Source organism: Lates calcarifer, linkage group LG7_1 (assembly GCF_001640805.2).
Source record: "Lates calcarifer isolate ASB-BC8 linkage group LG7_1, TLL_Latcal_v3, whole genome shotgun sequence".
In the NCBI taxonomy this organism is placed as follows: Eukaryota; Metazoa; Chordata; class Actinopteri; family Centropomidae; genus Lates; species Lates calcarifer.
This window is the reverse complement of record NC_066839.1, coordinates 1913266-1940974: the sequence shown is the minus strand read 5'-3', so window position 1 is coordinate 1940974 and position 27709 is coordinate 1913266. Positions and strand designations below refer to the sequence as shown.

At 41.3% G+C, this 27709-nt stretch overlaps 1 protein-coding gene across 2 annotated transcripts; it reads right to left on the bottom strand.

Annotated features, from left to right (window-relative positions):
- Positions 1-4: 4 nt before the first annotated feature.
- Positions 5-27697, bottom strand: cfap61 (cilia and flagella associated protein 61). Of its 2 annotated transcripts, none has more exons than XM_018660144.2 (25): positions 27558-27697; positions 27291-27433; positions 26713-26863; positions 26436-26512; positions 26139-26206; positions 25939-26059; positions 25504-25636; positions 24475-24669; positions 24232-24329; positions 22717-22756; positions 22304-22440; positions 21689-21815; positions 20640-20717; positions 19572-19778; positions 18407-18535; positions 15242-15369; positions 11988-12080; positions 11626-11794; positions 10818-10995; positions 8298-8590; positions 7189-7516; positions 5481-5563; positions 4877-5088; positions 778-871; positions 5-239 (listed from the first exon to the last, which is right to left on the bottom strand). In XM_018660144.2, exons 2-25 carry the CDS (start codon positions 27431-27433, stop codon positions 60-62), a joined length of 3462 nt encoding a protein of 1153 aa, XP_018515660.1. In that variant the 5' UTR covers positions 27558-27697; the 3' UTR covers positions 5-59. The 2 variants fall into 2 exon arrangements, with proteins under 2 accessions (XP_018515660.1, XP_050927611.1); XM_051071654.1 differs by having other exon boundaries at positions 24232-24326.
- Between the last annotated feature and the right edge of the window lie 12 nt (positions 27698-27709).

Below are 27709 nucleotides of genomic sequence, written 5' to 3'. Positions count from 1 at the left end.
CGTGTTTCAGTTCAGCAGTTTATTGTGCAGTTAAAAACCTTGTTGATGATGTTGTAAAGTCACAGCTGTCCTGGGCAGGCGAACATGGGCAGCAGGTTCCTGTTGTAGCTCAGATATTTCACGGCGCTGCTTCTCAGAGCTGCTCGACTCTCAGCGTCAGTAAACCTGTCCTGAGGGAGGACGTTCGATTCCTCATCGTCGTCGTCGTCCATCGTCACCTGCTGCTTCGACTCCTCGTCCTGCAGAGACACAGAATCTGACTGATGATTCAGACACAGCAGGCGTTTAAAAACAACATGTTGCACTGTTGTGGTATTAATGTGTGTGTTAAAGGACGTTATTCTTGTTTGTCGTCTTGAAATTCACACTTGTTTCCACCTGCTTAGATAAATCAGTGTTTGATCCTTAAATCTATGAAAGTAAGTGAGACAGAGAGATGGAAGGAAGGAGAGGGTGAAAAAGAAGGCAGGAAATGAGAGAGAAAAAGAAAGAAGGGATAAAAAAGATAGAAAAGAAAAAGAAATAAACAAACAGAAAATGAAAAAACAGACAAAACAAAGGAAGAGAGGGAAGAAAGAAAAACAAAGAAAAAAATAAATTTTTCATTATATTTTTGTACCATTAGCATATGATTATTTTATGAATCTATAAAAAAGAAAGAATAAAAAGAAGACAAAGATAAAAGAGGAAGGAAAACAAACAACGAAGGAAAGAAAGAACAGGAGGAAAAAGACACAAAAAGGATGAATGAAAGACGAGAAAGAAAAAGAAACAAACCTTGGGTGTAGCGGAGGAGATCTGCTGAAGCTCCTGCTCAAAGTCAGAGAATCTGTCGTGATAAACGGCCAAACACCAGCTCTGTCTGAAGAAACTGGAGAATGACACACATGAAAACATGAATCCTTTGCTGCGTTAATCAATGGAAACCTGCTGTTAACGAGCTCCTGAACGTCACATCGCTCTGTGGATGAAGATACAGAAGAAAACACCTCATTGCTGCTGGAAAATACAAAGTGTGTGACGAGATCTCAAGATATTAAAACATGAAGATATGTGAGCACTGAGAGAACAGAGCCGAACACACGAGCAGCAAACACACACAGGATTTGACTATTGTTTGCGCTTAAAATTAAAATATAGTTTTATTTATTTTTGTTATACTGTTTTTATTTTTCATGTTCCATTTGAGTAAGTTGAGTTAGAAACTCAGAGACATTTCAAAATGATCCTGTATTGTTTAATGGGGTTAAAAAATATGTCTTTGTGCTTTATGTCTATGTTTATGTTTATGTCTATGTTTATGTCTGTGTTTATGTTTATGTTTATGTCTATGTTTATGTTTATATCTATGTTTATGTCTATGTTTATGTCTATGTTTATGTTTATGTCTATGTTTATGTCTGTGTTTATGTTTATATCTATGTTTATATCTATGTTTATGTCTATGTTTATATCTATGTTTATATCTATGTTTATGTCTATGTTTATGTCTGTGTTTATGTCTATGTTTATATCTATGTTTATGTCTATGTTTATGTCTGTGTTTATGTTTATGTCTATGTCTATGTCTGTGTTTATGTTTATATCTGTGTTTATGTTTATATCTATGTTTATGTCTATGTTTATATCTATGTTTATGTCTATGTTTATGTCTGTGTTTATGTTTATGTCTATGTCTATGTCTGTGTTTATGTTTATATCTATGTTTATGTCTATGTTTATGTCTATGTCTATGTCTATGTTTATGTCTATGTCTATGTTTATGTCTGTGTTTATGTCTGTGTTTATGTTTATGTCTATGTTTATGTCTATGTTTATGTCTATGTTTATGTTTATGTCTGTGTTTATGTTTATATCTATGTTTATATCTATGTTTATGTCTATGTTTATATCTATGTTTATGTCTGTGTTTATGTTTATATCTATGTTTATATCTATGTTTATGTCTATGTTTATGTCTGTGTTTATGTTTATGTCTATGTCTATGTCTGTGTTTATGTTTATATCTGTGTTTATGTTTATATCTATGTTTATGTCTATGTTTATATCTATGTTTATGTTATGTCTATGTTTATGTCTGTGTTTATGTTTATGTCTATGTCTATGTCTGTGTTTATGTTTATATCTGTGTTTATGTTTATATCTATGTTTATGTCTATGTTTATGTCTATGTCTATGTCTATGTTTATGTCTATGTCTATGTTTATGTCTATGTTTATGTCTATGTTTATGTTTATGTCTGTGTTTATGTTTATATCTATGTTTATATCTATGTTTATGTCTATGTTTATATCTATGTTTATGTCTGTGTTTATGTTTATATCTATGTTTATGTCTATGTTTATGTCTGTGTTTATGTTTATGTCTATGTCTGTGTTTATGTTTATATCTGTGTTTATGTTTATATCTATGTTTATGTCTATGTTTATATCTATGTTTATGTCTATGTTTATGTCTGTGTTTATGTTTATGTCTATGTCTATGTCTGTGTTTATGTTTATATCTGTGTTTATGTTTATATCTATGTTTATGTCTATGTTTATGTCTATGTCTATGTCTATGTTTATGTCTATGTCTATGTTTATGTCTGTGTTTATGTCTGTGTTTATGTTTATGTTTATGTTTATGTCTATGTTTATGTCTATGTTTATGTCTGTGTTTATGTTTATGTCTATGTCTATGTCTGTGTTTATGTTTATATCTGTGTTTATGTTTATATCTATGTTTATGTCTATGTTTATGTCTATGTCTATGTCTATGTTTATGTCTATATCTATGTTTATGTCTATGTCTATGTTTATGTCTATGTCTATGTTTATGTCTGTGTTTATGTCTGTGTTTATGTTTATGTCTGTGTTTATGTTTATGTTTATGTCTATGTTTATGTCTATGTTTATGTTTATGTCTATGTTTATGTCTGTGTTTATGTCTATGTCTGTGTTTATGTCTATGTTTATGTTTATGTCTGTGTTTATGTTTATGTTTATGTCTATGTTTATGTTTATGTTTATGTTTATGTTTATGTCGATGTGCACACCGTCTATGTTTAATTCAGCTTTATTAAACTAGGCTAGCTGGCTAATGTTAGCACCCACTGGCTAGTAAATAGCTAGCACAGTTTAAAGTAGACTTATATATGATATATTTTTATGTCATATAATATTAAATGACATAAAAATAGACAACAAACACACAGATGTAGACATCAACGTATTTCTGGCACAAATGAAATCCCTTTCAGTCAAATAAAAACAGTTTTTATCAGTGAAGTTTTCTTTAAAATAGTGTATCCTCACACCCCACATGTACTCATACTACCTCCTGAGTACTTTTACTTGAGTAAAATATCCAAGAGTCCCCTCTACCACTGTTTACCACTGGCTTTCTACCAGAGGAAAATCTTTCCTCATGAACTGGGTGAACTGACCCTTTAAATAACAGCTCAGTATCCCCCCCCACCTCCAGCCGCCACACGGTCAATCAATTATTTTAACGGCTCATGATGCTCCGTCAGCCTCCACAATGACTTTACGAGTCAGCTGAGTGAGTGGCGTAGCGAGGAATCGGCCTCTGCAGCGGGGAGGCTCCGGCTTTGTCTCGTCCTCGAACCGGCCACAAAGACAGATTGGGGAGCTGCATAAACAGATTAGGAGGCGGGAGGGGAGGTGGGCTGGAGGGGGAGGGGGTGGGGGGACAATAGACGTCCATGTCTGGGGGTCATTTGTGTTGAAACCTCAGAAGCAGGTCACCCGCTGTTTGACAAACACACACACACTCTAACACACCGCAAAGTCACACCAGCAAACACACAGAGATGACGTGAGGACAAAGGACAGTGCAGGGTCTCTCTCCTCATGTGTCGTCTTGTTGTGCAGGGTCGTCGATCAGCGGACACGTGACGAGACGTTTCTCTACCTGCAGCTCTCTGAAAACACCTCCTCTCTCAGCTTTGATTCACTAACTGTGAAGAACTCGGTGATAAAAACAGCTATTTTAAAAACCTGTCATCTGCAACATGTTCTACAATCACTGACATAAACTACATAAATCTGATTATATTCCTGCAGAAACACCACATGAAACAACAACAGAGCAGAAAATACCAGTTTGGTGGCGACAACAACCTGAAAACAGACATCACATGTTTGACCACCTGCTTATTTCAGCCTCAGGTCTATTGTACTGTAAGTGTCTGACGTTTGTTCACCTCCTGAGCTACTGAAGCTAAAATTCAGCAAAAGATAATAATAAAGAAAAATGTCTCTTCTTACATGGTTATTTATAATGCAGTATTCTCTTCTCTCACGAGGAACTGTAATTCATATTTATGACCTGACTTTACTTCACTTAGAGATTGATTCTGTGTCCTGATGTAAACAGCCTGTAGAGGACAAATGAAAGTGTAGGCATGATAATTATTTTCATCATTTCTAACTCTAACAGTTTGTAAACAAACCTCCAGGTGAGACAAACAGGACCGACGTCCAGCTTCATTGTATTTACCACATCAGTTTTCCTGTGCGATGTCGGATCATAGCACATCATCAGTTTGACGTCCAAATAAAGAGCTGGAGATAACGTGGATAAACTGCTGTTTTGTTTAAAACATCACAGCTGACTGAGGATCTGTTCACTCCAACAGCCTCGTGGAAGAGTTCAACAGTTAGAAGGACGTTTTTAACGATGCTGAAAACGTCTCTTAAAAAATTATTTCCCTTGTCGTCTTGTGATTATTCACCTCATAACACGAAACAAGATGGAAACAGCAGCTGGATGCTTAATATCGTAGAAGTAGCTAAATATTAATGTTGATGTTCTTCCCTCGGACGTCTGTAGATGTTAGTAAACATACGGTAACTGTCTGTGTGGGTCTCACCTGTACAGGTCGTGGATCAGGGCCTGGTGGTAGCGGGTCAACAGCTGGCCCAGCAGCTGCTGGTGTTTCCCGTACAGACTCAGGTAATTGGAGACGGGGAGGGGCTTCAGAGAGAAGCAGGTGAGCGTCTCCACCAGCTCGTAGCAGTCGAGGTGCAAACAGAAGTAGTTCCCTGTCTCCACCCGTCCGGTCACGATCCCTCTGTCCTGCAACTGCTCACAGACGAACACAGACGTTAGTGAGAGAACAGCGGCCATTTTGTTTCACTTCATTCGTGCTCCTCATCAGTTAAAACAGATTAACAAAACAGTTAATGTTTGTCATGTTCATTCAAGAAAATGTCAGTTTGAAGAGCTGTTATTTGAGTGAGTCGATATGTGACAGCTGGGAGAATAAAACCAGATCTGTCTGAACTGCTGATAAAATCAAAGCGGAGGGCTCTGGAAACTCAGCTGGGATAGATTTTCAAAAACAAAGAATTAATGTGTCACTTCCTGTGTACTGCTCTGACAACGTTCATACAATTTTCACTAGAATGAAACTTCCCCTGTTGTTGTTGTCCCCTGCTTAGCACTGAAAATAAACACTGACAGTAAAAACTTACGGGTTTAACGTGAGGAGCTGTCAGGTCGGTGGCAGACGGTTTAGTAACGTGCAGGTAGTTATATCCTCCAGGAAGCTTCCCTCCTGAGGAGAGAAGGAAAACACATGACAAAGGTTCACGTGTGATATGGTTTATATAATTCATATTGTAACAGAGCACATGAATCCATCAGTACAAACTCAAAAACAGGGAGAGCAGCAGTCATCTGAAAGAAAACTGACAGGGATTCTCTGGTTCTGAAATGTGAGGATTTGCTGCTTTTCTCAGTTTGATATCGTTGGGTTTGAACTGTTGTTTGAAAAAAAAAATCTAAACTAAAACTAAATGAATAACCTGAAAAATACCCATTAGTTGCAGTCCTACTTGATGATAATGACAGGTGAGAACAGTTAAAAAGACCAAACATGGGGTCAATGTTGAGAGAAGACGCTTTTATCAGAAGAAAAAATTCAAATAAGATTCGATTCAGAAATGAAATATTCACTGCAGCCAAAAACTGGGACAACAGCAGATAAATTATAACGAACATTTCACTGTGAGCATCCACCCACAGAGGAAAACAGAGCTGAGGCAATGAACTCAGATAGCAGGCGGTGATATGGCATCTCCGCTCTCCCTGAACACTGAAATCCCTCTGAAAAGTTCACGTGTGTTTCATCTCTGTGAGAAGGGCGAAGCAGAGTGGCTGTTGTGTTTATGTAACCTGTGGAGTGGCCTTGGTTCGTCTGTGAATACATGGCGGCACAATGCGGCATTGTTACGCCCCGCTGTGGTTCGAGTGTCCGCCACAATAACATCGACGGTGGGTGGGCGGGTGAAAGATTGGAAAATGTTTCACAAAAACATAATGAAAAAATACTGGCAGCGCAAATTCTCTCAGATAAAAGCAGACAAAAACACAGATGGACGGGAGGAAGGACACAGACGAGAGCATCGAGGTAAACTGACAAACCATGAAAATATATGGAAATAAGAGATCTGCTCCTGAATGTGAAGGAATTTGTGTTTATGATAAACTTAAATATATAAAAATGTAGTTTTTTTCCAGTCACATTCAGATAATGTTTTGTGACTCGCACTTGGAGCCGTTCAAGTTCTGGATGAACATGAAACTGATTGAGTCTGAGTGAATCATCGATACAAAAGAATAAATGTATTAGAAGATGTCTTGTTCGATAAAAACTCAAGACTGTGGACATAAAAGCTGAAGGAGAAACCTTAAATATAACTTCCCAGGGGCATCTCTGCAGGAAATCAATGTCAGATTTTAAACTTAACTGGCAGATAAAGCTGAAAGACTACACTTTATAGAAGTCTGTAGTTTAAATCAGTTCCTATCAGATTCTGGTTCAGCAGTGATAAACAGCACGTTACCTCCTCTGGAAGTTTACTGAACGACAGGAAAAGTCACATCAACAAACATAAGATTATTCTGCAGATTGTTGGCTGCTGATCGATTAACCTTATAAATAAGACTCCTTCTGAAGTTGATGTTAAAAGGAATTGCTGGGCCTCTCAGTCTAGACCTGCTCTATATGAAATGTAGCTTGGGATAACTTCTGTTGGTGTATATAAGTGTAACGACATAAGGGAATTATAATTTATAATAAAGAAATGGTTCCAGACTTCACTGTAAAACTCCTCATTAACTCTGTTTTTCTAGAATTCCTCCAACAATCAAAATCTAAACCACTCATTGAAATCAGACCTTGAATCTTGGCCTGTTTGTAAAGCGGCACGAGACGATCCGTTTCAGACGGCGGCTCGTCCGCGGGCTCCAGCGTCGGGTCGAACAGGGGCAGCATCGCAGCCGCCAGGTCCTGGCCCACCTCCTTGGAGTTGAAGTTGGCGTGCGACCACTCGTCTGTGTAGTAGCAGCGGGAGAACCTGGTGAGAGGTCCGGCGCCGCAAATGGCCGAGTCGCTGGTTTGGAAAGTGGCGTTTATGACGAGTCTGCTGTCGAAGACCAGGAAGGAGCTGTTGATGCTCCTGAAGGCGTCGTAGTCGACTCCTTTACTGGAGAGGTTGATGAACACCTGAGAGAGGGAATGAATGATGCTGATGAGGATTGTTTTATTCAAAGTTCAGACTGCTGATTGGAGGCTGATGGTAGATTCTTGGCAGCAGACAATCTCAACTCAAAGTCCACTTACGGGCTTGTTCTGGAGATTTCACTCACATCACACAGTCTTTACCAGCAGATGTAGTTTGCTCATGAATAGATGCTCAAACCTTCCAGGGTTTAACTTTGTTAGGAAGAACAAGAGCGAACCACGAGATACAGTCGAAAACAAGTAAGAGAACATTGAGTTGAGACTGTGAAGTCAGCTGGATTGATGAAAACCAACAGCACACCTTGAAAACTGATAACGTGCTCTTAGAACAAAATTAAACTTATTAAGTGGAAACAGTTTAGATTCAGTGGAGGTCAAACAAATCCTCAAAAAACATTTGTCAAATATTTTGAATATTCTGAACCTGAATTGTCTCAGTAGACAGGTCTTACGCAGAGAATAAAGGGAACCAGGCCTCATCCACAGTGTGTTTCTGTTTTAGAGTAAAATGACAGTAGAGGATTCTGCTGCCCCATTTCCAACAATGAAAATGGGAAACACACCAACATCATTTTGTGCTTGACAAACACAGTCTGCTTCCAGGAGAGAAATTAACATCCGACCGACAGCCACAGGCTGCTGATTTCCTGCTCGACCAGATGCCTTGGCTGCTAACCCACCATTGTTTGGAGAACATTTTCTTTTGTACAAACTAATAACTGGTTTGGTAAAATCTTCCACTGGAATTTGTAAGCAGACTTACACCACAGTGCAGGTGGAGAGGCTCAGCATCGGTGGTGAAGGACGCTGATGTGAGGGGGTCAGGGTGTTCGCCATTGTTCATCTGAGCCAGCAGGCAGTTGTGGTGGACCTGGACCTCGGCCTTCTCCATGGCCGACACCACGGCTCTCTCCACAGCTGGATCACTGAAGCAGGAGACAGCAGGTTCAGGAGGCGGGAGGACGAGATGGATACGAGATCCACGGACACCAAGGCTGAGCAGAGTCTCCACTGTGGTGTAGACATCGATGTTGTTTCCGTACACGATGGCGTTATCTGGGGGAACGGCGAGAAAGAAACAGAGCAGTGTTTTCATGGCGGTCAGTTCGGATCCATGTTTCTCAGTTTCTTGTGTTTGTTTGCAATTGTACAACAGATGTTTATCTCACAAAATTATAATACTCCAAACACAAAGCTCCACGATTAGAGAGACTGAGCAGTGACCATGAAGCACTGGTTTCTAAAAGAAAGACACTGTTTTGCAAAGGAGCTCTTTATGTTCACTATAGAGGCACAGATAATTTCCTTTTTTCAGTCTGGGATTTTTCCAGTCTACAGTAGTTGGAAGCCTTGAAGAAAAGCTGCACATGTTCAGATTCCTGAACCATGTGGTTAATGCATGGACCTTCCAGGGTCCATACATAAAGTAGATATGAACCTTGAAATGAGTTTTTCCTGATAGAATCCGTCCTGTGATGCACGCATCCGAGCCTTTCGACATTTTACAGAGCATACAGTCTCCTATATAATAACTCAGTGCTGCTCATCTAGAAGCACAATGCCTGAAGCATCAGGGTCAGTCTAAAGGTCTGAGAGGACAAAGACAACATGAACTCAGAGTTTGTATGTGCATTCAGACTGTACTATGTGCTTTTTCTGTTTGTGCTGGAGTTCATTGTTGTATAATGTTGGTTATAGAACAGATCATTTTATCACTAACTGACACAACAACAAACATGTTCTGATAAAACCTGTAATGGTAACGTATCGAGTAGAGAATAAATTAGTGGAGAAATATTCCACGCTGCAAAAACAACAAAACAATCTCTAAAATACAAGCTGCTAAAAATCATTTTCAAAACATGCTAAAATGTTTAATTCATATTGAATTACATGTTCAAATTCAGCAAAGATCAAAGGAGTTTTTACTCCTATTGCACTTGAATGTTTCTGGCTGATTAATGAACTCGTCTTATTTTATTTGTTGATTCACAGTACTGGTTTTTGTGATGAAGGAAGAACTGAAATCAGACTTTAAAGTGAAAGTCAGTCTAACGTTATGTCAGGAGTGGAGTTAATGATGGTGATGAACACAGCTGCTGTTCACCGTCTCTGTCCAAGGTGCTGAAAGAGAGCAGAACTGCTGCTACTGCTAATGTTACTAATGCTACTACTACTGCTACTGCTGCTGCTAATGCTACTGTTACCACTACTACTGCTGACACCAGAACATGAAGAATCTCCACTGTGATCAATAAATCTGTTTGTTCTCCTGCTGTTCTTCTGTTTACTCCTTTTATTACTGGAGCAACTCAAGGAGACAAGTTTTTTCTTTTTCCTGTATCTTTATCTTTATTTTTACTGTTACATTAAAGGAAACGTTTGGTGATATTCTACATGTTTGTAGCTCATCAACAAATCCAAAGAGAAGGCGCCAAAATAATCCCTCAGACAGTGTTTTCCTCCTCACCTTTGTCCCATCTGTTGAATCAGAGCTACAGTCACTGTGGATGCTTTCATTATACTCTTATAACTCACTTTACTTTTCATCTTATGAAATGTGGATGATATATATTCTCTCCAGAAAGGTGAAGTATATGTTTTTCTATTCTGTCTTGTCTTTGTTATAACTAATTTTTTAAGTTCTGAAAATAGCTCCCAACAAACAATTTCGTCCTGACTGTTAAAAACTGCAGTTTTTGGAAAACTGAAAATGAAACATCCTCAGTAGAAACTAATGGGCTTAGAGAGACGGACTTTGCTGGTTTTTGTCTTTTCATGGGATTTATTGTCAATAAGAAAAACATCCCTGAAAGCTCAGACAGAACAGAAATAACTGTCTAATGCTAAAATCTACAGCCACACTCTGTTTCCTTTTGTTGTTGTTATTAAAATATGGAAATAAACATGGTATCTGCTGGAGTCTGCTGTCGCAATTTGCATTTATTAATGGTTTTCCTTTATGACTGGGATCAACTAATTAGTATGTATAAAAGCCTCACTCTAGATCACTGCACAATTCCTTCAGAGAGCAGATTAATTTTGCTTAATGACACTGTGTATTTTCTCCTGCTCTGAAAAGCCTGGCTCTCAGAAAGTGATATGATAATGGAAAATGGATGGAAGAGGCCAACCTGATTCACAGAGATGAAAGATTTCTCTGCAGCTAATTAGCTGCTAATTATACCGGGGCACTTCAGCACTGACTGGCTGAGTAATGACATACTACTACAGATTCATTTTAGGCTCAGTGTGTGTGTGTGTGGAGGAGGCGTTCACTTACCCTCCAGCTCCACAAAGTTGGCACAGAGCCAGCGGCGAGCAGCCATGCAGTCACAGAGGTCGTTGAGGGTGAAGAGGTTGGAGGGAAGGGGCCCGGTGTATCTGTGGCGAGTGGACTGAAGCTGCAGCTGGCTGTTTGTGACCGGCTGGCTCAGGTCCACACCAGAGGGACAGGGCACCTACAGCATCACATGACACCAGTGGACCAGTTTTACGTCTGTGGTTTTAACACAAGCTCAAGACATTTTCAGGTTTTATTCTCCGACATAAAATGGGTCAGTAAATCCCCCACTCCTGATGTTTGAAGCTTTTACGTGTCTTAAAAAAGGCGGTTGCTAACGAGTGTCTAAATGAGACTACAGAGGTTGTCGGGGACGTTAACATGAAAACCCATCTACTCACCAGTCCACCTTTACAGCCTCGTTGTGTTTCTACTCACGCTCTTTCAAACTCTCACTAACTTTCTAAGAAGAAAGGCTTTTGTAGAAGAGCTCAGAGCTAAATGAAATGACCAGTTGGAAGCTTAGTGGTGGAGACGTTGACGTCATGTGACCGTGGTGTAGTTGGTTTATAGCCTAACATTAGCTTCTTACTTCAAACATCAGAACAGTGGTGTTCATCTGTGAAGATGATCTGATCAACTAAACCTGAAGGATCAGAAACTTTAGCTGCTCACTGTTTATTTTCTGGAATAATCCTCAGTGGAGTGGACACTTCAGTCACATGTTTTATGATCAGCTAAGATTGTATCACACAGATGAAATGTTGTGTTCTCTGCTGTGTGGAAGCTGCACACCAGCTCGTCTCACCTGGTACTGGAGGCCTGTGCAGAGGATGAGGTGGTCGTACGGCACCTTCTCACCACCAGACACCAGGACGTGTTTGGACTTCCTGTTAATGCCCACCATCTTCTTACTCACCACACGGACGCAGGAGTGCAGAGGGAGCTGGGCCAAGTCTCTGCTGCTGTATGCATGACTGCAGGAAACACAAATAGGTACAATTAGGTACAACTGATTCATCAGTACTGAATAAAAACTTGAAATGAAATGACGACTTGAGCTGAATTCCACACAGGTTATGAATTTTCATGCTCTGTTGAAAAGTATCACCACAGGATGCCAAAACGTGCTTTTCTATTTTCATGTCCTACATCGCTGCACTCACTCACCTTGTGGACAGAAATCCGGCGTCCTCGTGGGAGTAGTCGCCGGGGAAACCGTGTGTTGAGATGAGGGTCAGGTTGTTGAACCTCAGGTGAGGGCTGCGAGAGAACAAACAACACAGAGAAGCGTGAGTGCTTTTCACAGAGTACAGTGAAAACATACAGGACACAGAGCGAGAGGAATGTTCTCTAAGGGAGGGACAAGATTAATTTCTGCAGCAGCTAAACTCTTCACCCAGAGATGTACGACGACCTTTAGACAGCCTGACTAACGTCAGCCACGTCAAGAGGAAAATGAAGAGTAAATAAAACTCTTAACTTTGCTTTAAGTGTCAGGACAGTCTGTATCACACACAGACTCTGATACATCTGCAGAGATGTTTGGCTCTTGCACTCCTCAAACATTAGCTGCTGCTGCTAATATCATTAGCGGTGAATATAAATAAAGAAATATGAGCTCAGATAAAAATCTTCAGCGAGGAGTTCAGTGAGGTCAAGGATTGGCTTTTACACAAGACGCCGTCTCTTCATATGGGCAAAACAAATTTTTTTTTTTTTAATCAAAACCTGAGTTAATGTCCTTGGCGGTTATTTTCCATTCGCTCAGTGTTAGTCGGACATCAGTCCAGATGGAGAGAGGACAGAACTGTTACAGATACTGGGCAGAGAAAATTACAGAGGAGTGAGAAAAGCTAAAATAACAGGAAAGCTTAAAGGCTCTGTTCGCCTGTGGTTCACCCACACAGGTGATTTGACTCATTCTGGATAATTAGAGCTCTCCTCAGGACTGTGTACTGACTGATATCTCCCTCACTACCCTGTTAGCTTTGTTGTTCTTTGTTAGAGAGGGACAAATTACTCCTTTATCTTTGCTGTTCAAGGAATCCAGAGAGCATGAAAAATCCTGAACTGCCTTCCTACCTCTTGTGTGTTTACGGTCCACAATAAAAAAAAAAAAAAAACATCTGTTGTGATGCAAATGACCTCCTTTGTGGCGGCCTACAGGACATCACACAGCTGATAACAGCAGCTCCAGCTCCTACGTTTGGTGAATAGCAGAGTGTGTCCGGCCTTATCACACCGACGCCTCTGATCACCTCCTGCTCTGTTCTTATCTCTGCTTCCTGCTAAATTAACGCCCACCGGCACAGATCTACAGCACCAGACACCAAAACACTGGTGAACTGACTGGATACACACAAGGACACACAATGGTGATGTGACTGGACGATACGGGTAAATGTGTGAGAGAGGATGGAAATTTGTGAACCAGTAGAGACAGTTCTTTAACATGGATTTATCTGGTATTTTATTCACTAGATCAAACAAAAACAAACGTTCCCACCTGGTTATTTTTCCTGTAAGTGATTTCTTAATTAAATATGGAGAGAATGTGCTGTATGATAAGTATCGACAGCACAATATAGAATTACATATATCACATCTTCCACTGTTATTCTAAAGGAGAGAACGTGTATTTATGAATATGAGAATGTTGCAAATTAGATTTGTAATAAATTACTGTTTTCTTTTGGAATTAATGTGTTGATTTTTTTATTTATTGATTAATTGTTTAGTCGATAGAGAGCCAGAGCCAGAATCTTTAGTCGTCGTTCTTCAGCTTTGTGTCATCTTCATCCTTGATTCTGATGTGAACATGCAAATAATAATAATCAGGACAAACATCAGACAATGACTGCAGTCAAACTTTCCTTGTTAATCTGTGCCAGAAGGTGGATTTATGGCGCAGCACTGAGGCATTAAGGCCAATTATTGGTGTCTGGATGTGCCTGAATCAGCGGCTCTGGATTTGTTCTGTTATCAGCCGGTGACAGACGGCCGTGGTGACCCTGCAGCCTGACCGCGGCGAGCAGAGGGCCGAGCCGCCGCAGAGCTCTTTATCTGTCTGACCCCGTCCCTGTCAGTAATGGAGTTGGGTGGGGGTGGGTGGTGGTGCTGGTGCTGCTGGGCTGGATTCAATGAGCACATGGAAAGCTGTGTTGGGGTGGAGGAGGTGTGGTGGGGGTGGGGGTTGGACGTTTGGGCAGGGCTGATAAGGGGGGCCCCAGCAGGCCGAAACTGACCCATCATTCAGCCTCTGAATGCGTCGCCGCCTCACCATTAGTTCAGTGGACACTAACTGTCTCATTAGTCAACTCATTAGTGACAGCAAACACAGATCGCTGCAGCAGATCCCTGACGAGGGGGGGGGGCAGTGGAGTGGCTAATTAAAGGGGGCCAGCGCTGGTCCTCCTGAATGCCAGGCCTCAGACAGCTGCGTGCGCCCACCCCCGGCACCGGTGCCGTGCCAGCCTCTGCGAGCTGCGAGATCTCTCTCGCACAAAACAACGACCCCGGTTGCCTGGCAGCTATCGACAGGTTCTGAGTCAGCAGCCCTCTGCTTCTTATTATTTTCCAGAGCAGTTAATCTCACAAAGCAGGGACAGAGGCAAACATGTAAGACGTCCGACCCGGAGTCAAGTGACATTTCCAGAGATTGGATTCCTGGAATAAACGACGATAAAGAAATGAAAGAGAGGCTTTAGTGTGGGACTGCTCTCCTCGGGTTCAGGGTTTCACACTGTGGAGTATTTCTCCACAGACACGTCAGCATCGGTGATAAACCTGTGTGAATACAGATGTCTCATATTATACCTCCTGAGCTGTCTCTTTATAGGAGGCTTTTTTTGCAGGAAGCAGCAGAAAAGACCAAAACCAACAATACGACGTACATCTTTAAAAATGTAAAACAAGAACAAAAGGCTGAGTATTTTCCTAAATAAACATTACATGGGGACTATTTTCAGCAGTGGATTAATCCACATTTGGTGCGCTGGTGAATATTTGGGGCAGCAGGAGGGTGTATGGGGGACTGAGTCAAAATAAACTACAGTGTGTTGTGTGTTTTTGGGGCAACAATGGGCCTCAGGAACAACAGCTAAATAAGATCAGGCACACAGCACTTGTTAGTCGGATTAATTCATTGTTTGTTTTTGAGTATTACTGAAAACCTCGGGACCAGGTGATTTAATTCCAGCATGGAGCTGCCATGTGTAGCTGGTTGTGTGCACTGTTGTAGATGGGATCTTGGTGGTGACAGGTTACATACACAATGCACAGATGGTGAGAGGTGAGTGTGAGGAAGGGGGGTGGGGGGGTTCCCTAACAGGTTAATCCAGCCGTGTTTAATCCAGCAGGGGAAACATTATCGGTCTCTGCTGCTGCTAATCCAGAGGATTCTGATTCTGAGGCAAACTCACCAGAAACAAAGCACCTCGAGGAAAGATAAACCTGCGTCCGACGCCCCCACCACCACTATCCGGGCATTAACGGTAACCTTTGGCTCCAGGGTTAACTTCCTGCTGATGAGGCTGAGAGCGAACGGTGCCTGGGAGAGGAGGAGAGACAGGACAGGCAGTCAGATTCACTTCAGTTTGGACACCGTTTCTCATTCCCAGAATATCTGGTGCCATTTTCTGAAGATGAAATAATCACTGAATGCATGTACCTGTAATTATTAACCCACTAAAAGCATCCCATAATGATGTGTCCAATTTTTCCCATTTGAATTTCATGGGATGAAGCAGGAAACCAGCTTTCATCAAGGCACTTAATCTGCTGCTGAAGAGACAGTCTAATCTTTCAGCCTGAAACATTTATAGTTCATCACACTTACGTCTGTGCCAAATCGTACATTTAGAAAATCTGTGTCGAGAGAAACGTTTTGAAATCAAGCAACCGCCCTTTTACAGGTGGTCGGCAAATTCACATCTTTAATTGTCCACATCACAGTGTGTCCAGTAACACAGACTGACTCAGATTGTTATTCTAAGTGTAAGAGTCAGATCCTTTTAGGGATTTAACTGAGCAGAACTGGAATACCACTGCCTCTATCTGTTAGTGTGTTTGTGTTGTTGTGTGATCTGATTACTTCTTCCACCGCTGAAAGTCACACAATAACACAAACTAATAGAGGCAGTGTTATTCCAGCTGTATTATTCAGTTGTTTGCTCTGCATTCGTGTGCAAACACAGGTAGAAAAATATACAAATTTCAATAACTGCAGCTTCACATTCTAATGAGATGAAAGCACTGGGGTCAGACATGTGACCTGACAGTTAAGAAACACTTTTCTACAACAATTATCAAACAGTCCCGCAGGAATTACGAGAACACAGCGTTCTAATTTCCCCAATTCCTCCACCGCCAGGCGTCTGTGGTCCTCGCCCGGTGATCTGAGGCAGCTAATGGCTCCTTCATCATCTATAATTAGGCAGATTGGCCCCACAATGCACCTTGCTGGATCAAAACAGCATCGAGCAAAAAAAAAAAAAAAAAAAAGGGGAAACCTGAGGGTCGAATTAACCTTTGTGTAATATTCAAATAATTTCCATGAAGGCCTGCGTTCCCAACAAACAGAGAGATGATGTGGCTCAGGGTTTGACTACAGCAGGAAAATAAAGGAGTATATAATGTTTAATAAATGTGTGTGCACACATCAGACAAATAAGTTTTATGGAATTTTAATTGTAGCAATGAAACAAAAGCAGCGATTTAGAGCCTAAATATTCCATCCATTCTGAATTTAAACATCTTTCTTGTTTTTCAAACTTTTCTTAAGTTTCTTGAGTTTTGGGAAATATTTTTGAGCTGTGATACTGGAGATATTTTTGGAGCACAGGATGGTGGATCTACTTTGATTCTTTATAACGTGGATGATTCAGCAACATATTTTGTTCTGCGCTCAACAAGGAAATGCTCTGAATTTGTTTGTTTATCAGGAATAAGCAGAGAAGCTGTCAGACAGCAGCAGAGATACAGAGATATTTATATGAAAATGTTGACATTACTTCCTGTAATTAAAATACTTTCATCAGAACAATAATTTATAAACAGATTAGATCAAGTTAAATCTTTGTGTCCTGCAGATGCTGTATTTTTTATTCATGCCACATGTGAGTATTAAAACCCTGTATTTGTTGTTGCATGTGAGCTTATTAGATGCCTACATGCATCTATCTGAATACTGCAGGAATTAACCAGATGAGGTCATGAGGAGAACAAAGCTCCTGTCTCATCTGCATGTGCAGGTGGAGCAGGTGCAGCAGCTCTTATCACTGGAGATGCCTCACCTTTCCCACACACAATGACTGCAGCTCTGTTTCATATGATCCTGTATTGACAGAGAGGGAACAGGTGCTTTAAATTAGATTAATCTTCCCCGGGCCGACATCAGGAGGCAGAGACAAAGCTCGGAGGCGAAGCTCTTATCTGCACAGTCGCCTGGAAATCATGACCGCCGTGTTACCGAGGCGAGGGTGGGCGGGGTGGGTTTGATGGAGTGAAATGAACATGTGAGTGTACACGGTGACACCTCGGGTTTGAAGAGCGCTGACGTACATATTTGAAGAGCAGGACGTTAAAATAAATCACAGCCACATTGAGATCAGCCTGGAAGATTTAGGAGCAGAACACATGACTCAAAGAACAAACGAGGAAACATCCAGAGCTGAGCTCATCAGTAAATCAAGTATAAAAACATGCATGTAAAGGCTGGAGTCTGCTCAGAAAGAACCTGTTCACACAAAGTGTCGCTGTGTACGAGGGTGAAAGTGTGTGGTTGTTCCAAACAGCCAAGTTTTTATTTTTCTCTCTGTTTACACTTCAACTCTTGAACCAACACAAATTCCTTTCATCAGTCACTCCTCTGCTGGTACGACTTCAATTTCAACTTGTCTGTTCAGCTTCTTTCAGCGTTTACTCTTCACCTGATATTTCACCTCACACACTCTTTTACTGCTTCAGCTTCAGCTACATCTTTAATTCCTTTGAGTTCATCTGTTACTCACAGATAAATCATTTCTAAAGCTCAAACATTTCAACATTTTAAAATCTATCCTCTGCAGTTTTCATTGGAGCCGAGCATTTTTACATTTTCTTCAGAAAATGTTTCCTTTTCTACTTAAAAATCCTGTTGTGCAGCCATTGTTCAAAACAACATAAATTTTAACTTTGTGAAAAAAATGTCTCTGAGATCTGAGTTCAGCCTTGTGTGAGGAATGACAAACATGGGAGGATTTTGTCAGTTTACTATGATTTAGTTTGAAGTTTGGCACAAAATTCAGATGTTTAATGTTTCTGTTAATGTGACACAACTGTGAGAAAAAGTTTCAACTACTTGGAAACAGCGTCTGTGGATAATTGTTATATTGTTTGTTCATTCCATCGTACTGTGTTTTATATCCGTCTGTGCTGGAGTTTCTCCTCTACACCTGTGAGTGAACCATGTTCTGTCACTATAAACTTTTCCCTTTTGAAACAGCTCCGCCCAGTGGCCACAGTAACACCCTGCTGCGTTCCCTCTGTCAGTTAATCTACATTCCCTGGCAGGCTGCTCCCTGTCAGCCAGCTGCTGCTGTGCCCACCTGGTCCTCGGTGATCCGCCTGGACGGGGCGTTGATGCCAAGCTCCTCCAGCGGGTAGATGATCTGGCGTCGCGGGCGGACAGGAACGGCACAGTTGAGGACAAAATCCAGATGGTGGACGCAGGAATTCTGAGTGCAGGAGAAGAGGGCACAGAGTCAGTGAGCTCAGAGAGAGATTCCCCTCGGAGGTTAAACAGCATCAGTGAGGGGGCTCGGGAGGCGAAGTGATAATGAGCTCCGGTGGAAAGGTTAGATGATGCAAGGTTTACACCACTGATAGAAGCTGATTATGATCGGGAGACGTCACCCAGAGCCTCATCCACTGAATGAGCAGAGCTAATTCGCTGGTTATCTTCTGCCATTATTCTGTTTGCAAATCATCATCTCCCACTCTGGTGCTTGTTTGTGGATGGTAATTAGCAGAGGAAGTGGAGGCCTCTACATGTTGAGGAAATGTCTTATTATGGTGTGGAGAGGTGGAGCTGGCAGCGCTGTCGGCACCTGCTGCCCTGACCCCGGGGACAGCAGTCTGCCGAGGGCCACCCTCTGCAAAAAATCCCCTGATTAAAGCGACAACGTTTTTACAAGGACCGATCTGTCGGATTTAAAGTGCTACACAACAGTTTGATGCGGTGTCTGAGCTGCTGTATCGCAAGAAATCACTGACAAAATGGAAGCAAAATTTTTTTTTTTTAAAAACAACCTGAATCTGATTTCAATCTGATAGATTCTATTTTTTAGATTTTAATCTGCAGAACACTGATGTACCCGTAGAGACATCTTTAAAGCTTTACACCAACCAGTGGTAAATAATTAATAATCTCACAAAGGCTCATCTTTGTTTTAGCCAGTGATGGGAAACATCTGGGTTGACAAACAGAAAACCTGAGAGAACTTATCCAATTACAACCTATTATCATGAATTAAACGATGGATTAGTAGAAGAATCAATCCTCATTTTCCTGAATGAGAATCTATTCTCCTGGAGTTTCCTGCTCATTTTATTTTCCTGTGAAGAAACTTCTCATGGAGGATATTTTTTGCAGTGTATGAACTGAGGCTCATTACACTAATGACAACGAGCATCTGAGCAGACATGCACAGAGGCTGGAAGGGGCCCGGTGATGAGGGGCCAGTAAGGGCCTGAAGGTCCCTATGCACCCACCTCCTGGCTGTGACGGGGGGGGTAGGCTCTGTGGTACAGGCAGGATGTGTGAGCCAGCCGGAGGACCTCCTTAAACAAGTGTCTGGTGAAGTGGTGGAAGGAGGGTCTGAGGACAAAGTGGCGTATCTGAGCGTGCTCCTCGTAGCCGTGGTGGCTGAAATAGATGAAGTTCTCGATGTTGTAGTGGGCGCGGATGAACTCGATGTCCTGACAAAGACAGAGTCACGTCAGTGCTCAGAGGAACATTTCAGGACAAACATTTATATTCGATTATTTTCTTTTTACATTTTCTTCTGTTTTTCTGCCATTAAAATGAAAACAAAAAAACCTGATAATAACTGTGGCATAAAATTATCACAGCATCCTGTCCATGTTTTTAAACATGTTTTTCTTGAATGAGATTATGTCTATTTATGTAAATGGTGTTAAAATACAACACTGCTGACAAAAGAACCGACTTCACTTCAACACAAGAACAAACCTCCCTCTAAAGTAAAATACTAATGTCAGTCTGATGCACAAGAAATATTCAAATTACACACAATTATAAAAATGTCCTTTCTTAGTTTTTGTGTGATATAGCCTCAAAACAATGAACAAGTTGACTGGGGCAGCAACTAATAATTATTTTGTTATTGATCACTCTCTTGAATATATTTAATAATTTTATGTGTAAAAGATTCAAACCCCAGGTAAAAATTCTGTTTTGCTGTTTTCTCCAACCAACAATCTGAAAAAAAATCAAACAAATGTAATTTACAATAAGTTAAAGAGAAAAGCAGGAACTCTGTAATGTTTGGTATTTTTTGCTTGATAAAGGACGAAAATCAAGCTGTTATCAAAACTGTTGTTGATTGTGTTTCTGTTGATTGTCTAATCGAGCCCTTGACTGAACTAAAGGAGATACTGAATATGGGCGGGGTTTACATTTTTTAAAACTCAACACATGCATGAAAAAATCTATATATTTTAATTGTGTGGTGAAGAGATTTTGTGATATTAATCTGTCAGTCCTCACCGGACACTTCCAGGTTCACCTGAGGACACTGACTGAAGAACTGCACCTACCTGCTCGTCTCTGATGATCAGGACCCCGACGACCCGACTGTCCACCTGAGCCACGAAGGCCTGCAGCGGCACCCCGTCCTGAGGAAACCACACGACCAGACAGATATGTGGAAATTCACGTGTGTGTATTGAGAGTTGACTGTGAGCTGAATGCACCTTCTGAGTTTCAAGTGCAAGCTGAGTCCGGTGCCATGAATACACATGAAGTGGCTGCATTCTCATTTGAGAAGTAATTATCAGTTTTGGAGCTGCAGCAGTGACAGCTGGGGTGTCAGTCAGAGAGGAAAATCCGTTCAACTGAATTCTCACCAATCTGTTCCCTGGCATACGTGCGATATTCCTCGTTATTCCAAGACAATCATCATTATACCAGCTCGAGTCACACTCGATGGTCCAAAACAATCATCATTTCATTTTATAGTTAAAGGGGGTTAACCCTGATACTTTCTCTATTTACAGTTCTAAAATCTTTTTAGACACAGACTGTGTTATGGTCCAGTTTGTGTTTAGGAGAAGACTGGTTAATATTTAATACAGTTTATTGAAATGTTTAGATATTTTAGCAGTGGTGGCTAAGTTAGCTGGAACTCTAGTTACTCTACCTAAAATCATATTTAGTTCATTTTTAACTTTGTAATGATGATGTTCACTCAGCTAAAACTAACAGAGTCCAATACATCAAGACTGTAATAAACCCTCTCTCATGAAGGTTTTAATGTTCAGTCTTTGTTGAAACTGTGTTAACGAGGTGTTGATTCAACTGTGTGATCATGTTGGAGGCTGCAGTCTGAGGTGCTGATGAACGCCATTGAATTATAGAAAGTGTCTGTTGTTTAGCCTTCCCTTATTGATTTGAGTGCAGTGGACAGAATAAAGGGAACACCTGTACCACAGACTACACTGGAAAAACACTCAGAGGCAGAAATCTTTTCAGCTGTGAGCAGTGGTGGCAGACAGCAGCATCTTTCATAACAGCAGTCTGAGGACAGTGCGTGTAAAGTGGCTGAAGGTGAAGACCGGAGTGTGTTGGTGCGAGTGTGTTGACTGACTCGGCCGCTGCGGGTCTCGTAGAAGCAGTCCAGGTCCTGCAGCAGGGACTCGTTCAGTCTCAGACCCTTTACCAGATCAGAGACGGCAGGCCGGTCTGCAGCCACAGCTGGCCTCACCTCCACAGGCCTGCAAGAACCACAACAGGAACACAAACTGAGAGGATAGTATAGTATATATTTAGTAGTATCATTAAACTGGATCAACAGGTAGACTAGTTTCTTGCAGCCTCTTGTCTTTCATGCTCTGCTGTGATCCATGGGAGTTTTTAATCACAGACAAACTGGCCGCTCGGTGTCACAGCTGAGGTCTGGAGCACAGGGTGCAGTGAAGCAGCAGCAGTAAGAATGAGCAGGGCTTACAGGCAGGTGAGGTGACAAATCCACAGCATGAACAGCAAGAAGGAAACACTCTGAAACACAGTCTGTCAGAGAGCAGGTGGATCAGGCAGGTTTAGATACAGGCTGACAGTATGTGAGTCAGATGACTGGGACAGGAGGGAAAGTCTGAGGGCACCTGGTGGACAGCTGAGGAATGACACTTAAGAAAAGATGGTGGCTTTGTGTGAGAACCTCCTCTCTGAGTTTTACATGTGCTGTCTTTATGGGATGACCCACCTCAGCCCAGCGCGGTGGAAGATGTAGAGTTCACGCAGCAGCGAGCTGGTGGCTCGAGGCGGCACCCTGAGGAAACTCTGCAGCAACGGAAACTCAGGGGAGAGAGTCGGGACTGTGATGATGCAGAAATCCAGGTCCTGACAGACACAAGGACAAACACCAACACACTGCAGACACTTCACTGAGCAGATATATCCAATAGGTTCTAAAAAGGTCATTTTGTAAAGACTCTGAAATCAAATTCCCTCCTGATGTGTGAAGGAATCCAGTTCTTTAGGATTATTTTTTTACCTAGAACTTCTAAAGAGACAGGAGTATTATCTTTTCTCCTGCTGAGGCACAGTGGTCTTTGACATTAACAAAAACATACTGTCTGGTTGAGAACAAATATAAAATGCAAAGATGATACTCACAGGGAAAAGATTGAATATGTATGGAATAAAATCCGCTGATCTGGAAGAGAAGGAGGAGGAGGAGGAGAGGGGGAAGTTAAATGAAAATATGCACCTGTGCCAACTTCAGGAATCAAAGCCAAGTTGGTGATCAGTGTGGTGGAACAACTGGCCGACCAATCTGCCCGCCGCTTCCAGCTCAACTTCTCGCCTTCGCTGTCGCTTTAAGCGCAGCTCTCATTAATAACATGCTCACTCTCGGCAGGAAGCGAATGGACTCCATATTCAGTAACAGCTGGGAGGTAAGGTGGTGGTGAGAGGAGCTCAGCAGGAGCCAACTAACAGTCACTCTGCCTGCGTTAACACAGCATATGACTGATGTAACGCTGGACGGCTGCCACCGGAGCTGCACCAGCACCGCCTCCAACATTTACAAAAGTGAGAAAAACTGGAAACTTACTTCCATTAAAATGGATTTATGGATATCTGACTGACTTCTCAAATAATCTCATTTACTCTGCAGACAGCACTTATCTTCTTTCACTCTTATGTTGTAAACCTCAACTTTTTAAATACAAACTAACTCTTCTGTCCAGCATGTTTCAGTATTTTCTTTTTCTTTTATCATGGCTGATGCTTTTCTTACTGAAAACAAATCTCATGAAAAGACAAAAACCAACAGTGTGTTGGTGATGTGACTTCCCTACCCAGCTCATTAGTTCCTACTAAATATATACATTTTTAAAAATGGCTCGTGAATATATAGTTCATTCATTCATTTCATTTTTTAAAAGAAAAGTCTCAGTAACAGCTGCTCGCTGACTGTTTTTAGTAAACAAACTGTCACGGTTCAGGATTTCATTGCCCCAGTGCAGACACACACACCGAGGCAGAAAGGTGTGATGAAGGTTTAATTAATGATCAGAACTGGTTTAAAAGCAGATGGGTAAGAAGCAGGAGAACACAAAACCAGGAACACTCAGAAAAGTCACAGTAAAAACCAAACAGCAGAAGGTAACTCAAGGAAACTTAAACAAACTGACAAAGGAACAATGGAAAGGTGCTGGTATATAGACGATGGAGTGAGGTACAGGTGTGGAGGTGACTGCAGGGCTGAGTGAGAAGGTGGGAACAGGTGAGAAACACTGGAGGGGAAAACACACAAGGACGGGAAGCAAAACTATAACACACACAACAAGGAAAGTAATTTTTAAAATGAAACAAGAAGCAACACAAAGTCCAGGGAGTAAATTGTGCATTTGTTGTGGACTATTTTCAGAGGTGGGGCAGCAGACCAGTGAGTTTGGGATGGAGTTAAAATAAAGTACAGTGTGGGTGTTCATGATGATGAAGGAACATGTTTTTGGACAAACACTGAAGCTCCATAACACAGAGGAATAAAATACATCAGGCTGAGGATGCACACATCATCACATATTGCTCGTAACTAGGATGCATTCATTGGTTTTAGTCTTTTCATGGAATTTGTTGGCAATAAGAGAAATATTGATTATTGTCAGCTTTTAGAAACCTCACCTCATTTCATAATTCTTGTCAATAACAAAGAGCTGAACAGAGAAAGCGTTGGGTTTCTCTGAAATCCCTCCTGCTCCAGCTGACTGTGTCTCCTCCTGCTGAGACGACAGTGACAATCACAGCCAACATAAAGGAGAAGGTGGAGACTAAAGACTTTCTGGTTTATATCTGCTGCACTTTATATTTCATCATGTCTTCATTTATCTAACACATGTGACATTAGTACATTTACAGCTCAGTTACCTGGTGTGAAGCAGAGGTTTGTGTTTGTGTTGTTTCCTCTTCGTCTTCTCTCGGTTCGGTCAGAGCAGAAGCGTCATGTTTCGTTTGCTGCAGTTTGTACAAATTGTTGAATTCACTGAGCTCAAAGTTGTGGTGCAGCTGTTTCAAATCGACATCAGCAGTAACACTGATGAAGCCGACAGTGGCTCCGTCGACCTGTGGAGAGAACACAGTCACACTCACATCACACTTTTAAAACTTAAACTCTTACTGTTTAAAAGAAGAAGAACGCTGCATGTAGCATGAACAGCGATAGCTAATGAAAGAGGAATCAGCAGAGGGAGAAAATTTCATGATGTGGATCTGGGTTTGTAAAAAGCTTTAAATTTGGGTTTGGACTGAAGTCATGCTGTTGACACATAAAGCAGGAGTAGACATGTTGTTTCTGTAATAAATCATCATCCAGAAGAAGGAAATAACAGAGAAAACCTCTTTATTTTTAATGACATCTAACAGAAATAGTTGATGGCACTCAGCTGAATGAACAGGCTCAACCCTCCTGGGCAATGTCGGACTGTTTGTTCTCTGGGTGCTGAACATATTCAGACAAAAAGCCCAAAATGCTTCAGATGTCTGGACACAATATGTTCAGTGAGAGCATGTCTTGGCCAAATATCAGCTCCTATCTGCCATATGCTGCCATGAACACATGTCAGCCCGACTGTCGGGGAGGAGGGAGAAAAGATCTGTTGTCTCCCAGGTCCCGAGGGAACAGACCCCAGCAGGGTTTCTGACAATCAGTCAAAGCGTCGTCAGATAGCTGCTACATTATTTTTAGACTGGAAGAGTGGATCAGAAATGACTGGGAACAAATCACATAACTCACATTAAAACCACACAGAGCGGATGTCACGAACTTAATCATTTCTCAGTTTAACAGCTGCTGATTTCTTTTCAAAACCATCAAGTTTAGATAAAAAAATGAACTGACAATTAAGAAAAAAGACATGGAATTCTGCCTGTGTAAGAAAGGATTAAATCTGAACAAACCTGACAAACAGCTGTGTGAGTTTCCTCATTCTGAGCTTCGATGAGTTCTGCCAGGAAGTACGGCTGATCGATGACTGACAGCAGCTTTGTGTGCTGTTCAAATATGCTCATAATGTCATCATGATCTTCAACCCTGTAACATACAAAGAGAGCAGCAGCCAACACATTAAAGCTCCAGCAATCAGATAACTGTCTCCAACGTTTTAGCTTCTTTTAGCTCATAGTTTTGGTTTTATGGCTAATTCACTGTACAGTTCAAACAGACAGACACAGTTAGAGACAAACTCAAGATCCATGTCTTCCCAAATTCACTGTTAAATCTTCCAATGAAACTTGGGCACAATATTAGACTGTTAAAGTACATGTTTGATTTTTGAGTAAGGACACTCCAGCCAGAGCTACACATACATGCACTACACACACGTTTAAAATCACCTGGAGGGGCGGATATGAAGCCTCGGACAGTGCTCCTGTCTGTGGCAGATCAGAGCTAAGCACTGAGGCCCCGGGTCAGTCAGACGCTGCATCGGCTCAAACACGTCACCCAGCGCCAACTCTACACACAGAGAAGTTACAAGGCTGAGATTCATGAAATGGAAGGTCAATTTAACAATGAATGAGAAGCAGTTCTTCACCTATGTCGCTGATGTTTGGGCTGACCAGGCAGATGTATTCAAGCTCTGTGACGGCACTGAAGACAGCTCTGTAAAAAGATACATAACAGCAAAGGAATTATTATTTAGTATAGATGAGATAAACCTTTATGTGTCTACAGTCTGTGGTTGCTTCTAACCAAAGCACCTTGTTGTAACTATCATTTTTAATATTCATGACATCTGAGAGTTGAGTTCCAGATGAATCCTGACAAACTGCACAGATTCTCCTCAACTTTAAAAAGAGAGCATGTGAAACCTGACCTCATCTTTTCATACCTCATTATCTCCTTTGCACTTGCTGCAGCAAAATTCGGCTGTGCCACGAAAAGGTGGAGGAAGAGTGTGTTCAGAGGCTGCAGAGAGGGAACAAGATAACCAATTTTCTCCAGAACAAGAGTCAGATCACTTTTATGTCATCTGATCTAAGAAGTAGCTTTGACTGATGAAAAGGTGTGAGTGTGCTCATGTGGCTGGGTTAGTTCTGCAGGGGCCGAAGTTTAGACTCTATAAACAGATTGATAAACAGTATTAATCTTTTAAAAATGATACACACGGTGCAGTTTTCAGCACTGAAGTGTTTCTGCAGGAAAGGTTCCCAGTGAGCCTGATCCACCAAATCTCCAACAGGGTGATCGAAGAAGGAGGCGTGGGCCAGGATGTCGTCCTTTTCATTGGCCAACGTCACGGCCAGGTTGGCTTTCTCTCTGAGAGCCAAGAGAAGCAGAAAATCAAGTACAACATGTACTTGTACAACAGCAGCTATGATTATGATATGATTGTTTGTTTTGCGAAGAAGCAAATTACCAACGTTGCGTTTATTTTTTGCCATCTTTACTAAATTAAAACAGCAAAAGTAATACCATTAGATTAAATTAAACTTTGATGTCATTGCAAAGAGGAAATAACTACAGTCTGGAAACAAACCAGAAACTGTACCAAACTGCATATAAATATATATATTATTATAAATTAATTACACTGGAGAATGTTAACAGAATGAGCAATAAGCAACTATGGCAGATAGATGTGTGTAACTTTGTACGGTATGGCAAAAAACAAACAAACTGTAAAATGAATGCGACTATTACTAGAGTATGATTAGAGATACTACAAAAGGAGGGATTTTCTTACAGCAGATGAATAACATTCACCCTTCCAAAAACCGCCTGAGCTGAGAGGCTGATGAGGCTGTCGATGCCCTGAGCGTCCGCTGATTCACTTCTTCTCACGGTCACAGTTTCCTCTTCACCGCTGTTTGAGGTTATGGTCCTCATCTTCATTTAAACCGGGTTTTAACGGAAAGACAACAACAAACAACAACAACGACGAGGAGTTTTTTAGTTAAACAGTTAAAAAAAACAATACAAAACAAAGACACGTTTAACGGTTGTTACTTACCTTTCGCAGATTTATTTCTGACAAACTACAAAACTTAATTCACAGGCTAACTTTCTGTCGCTTCTGAGTGAAACTACAAACAATATTGTCAGTAATGTTAGCTTCGCCGTTGCTAGTTGACCCAAACTTTGTTACCATAGTAACAGAACGCT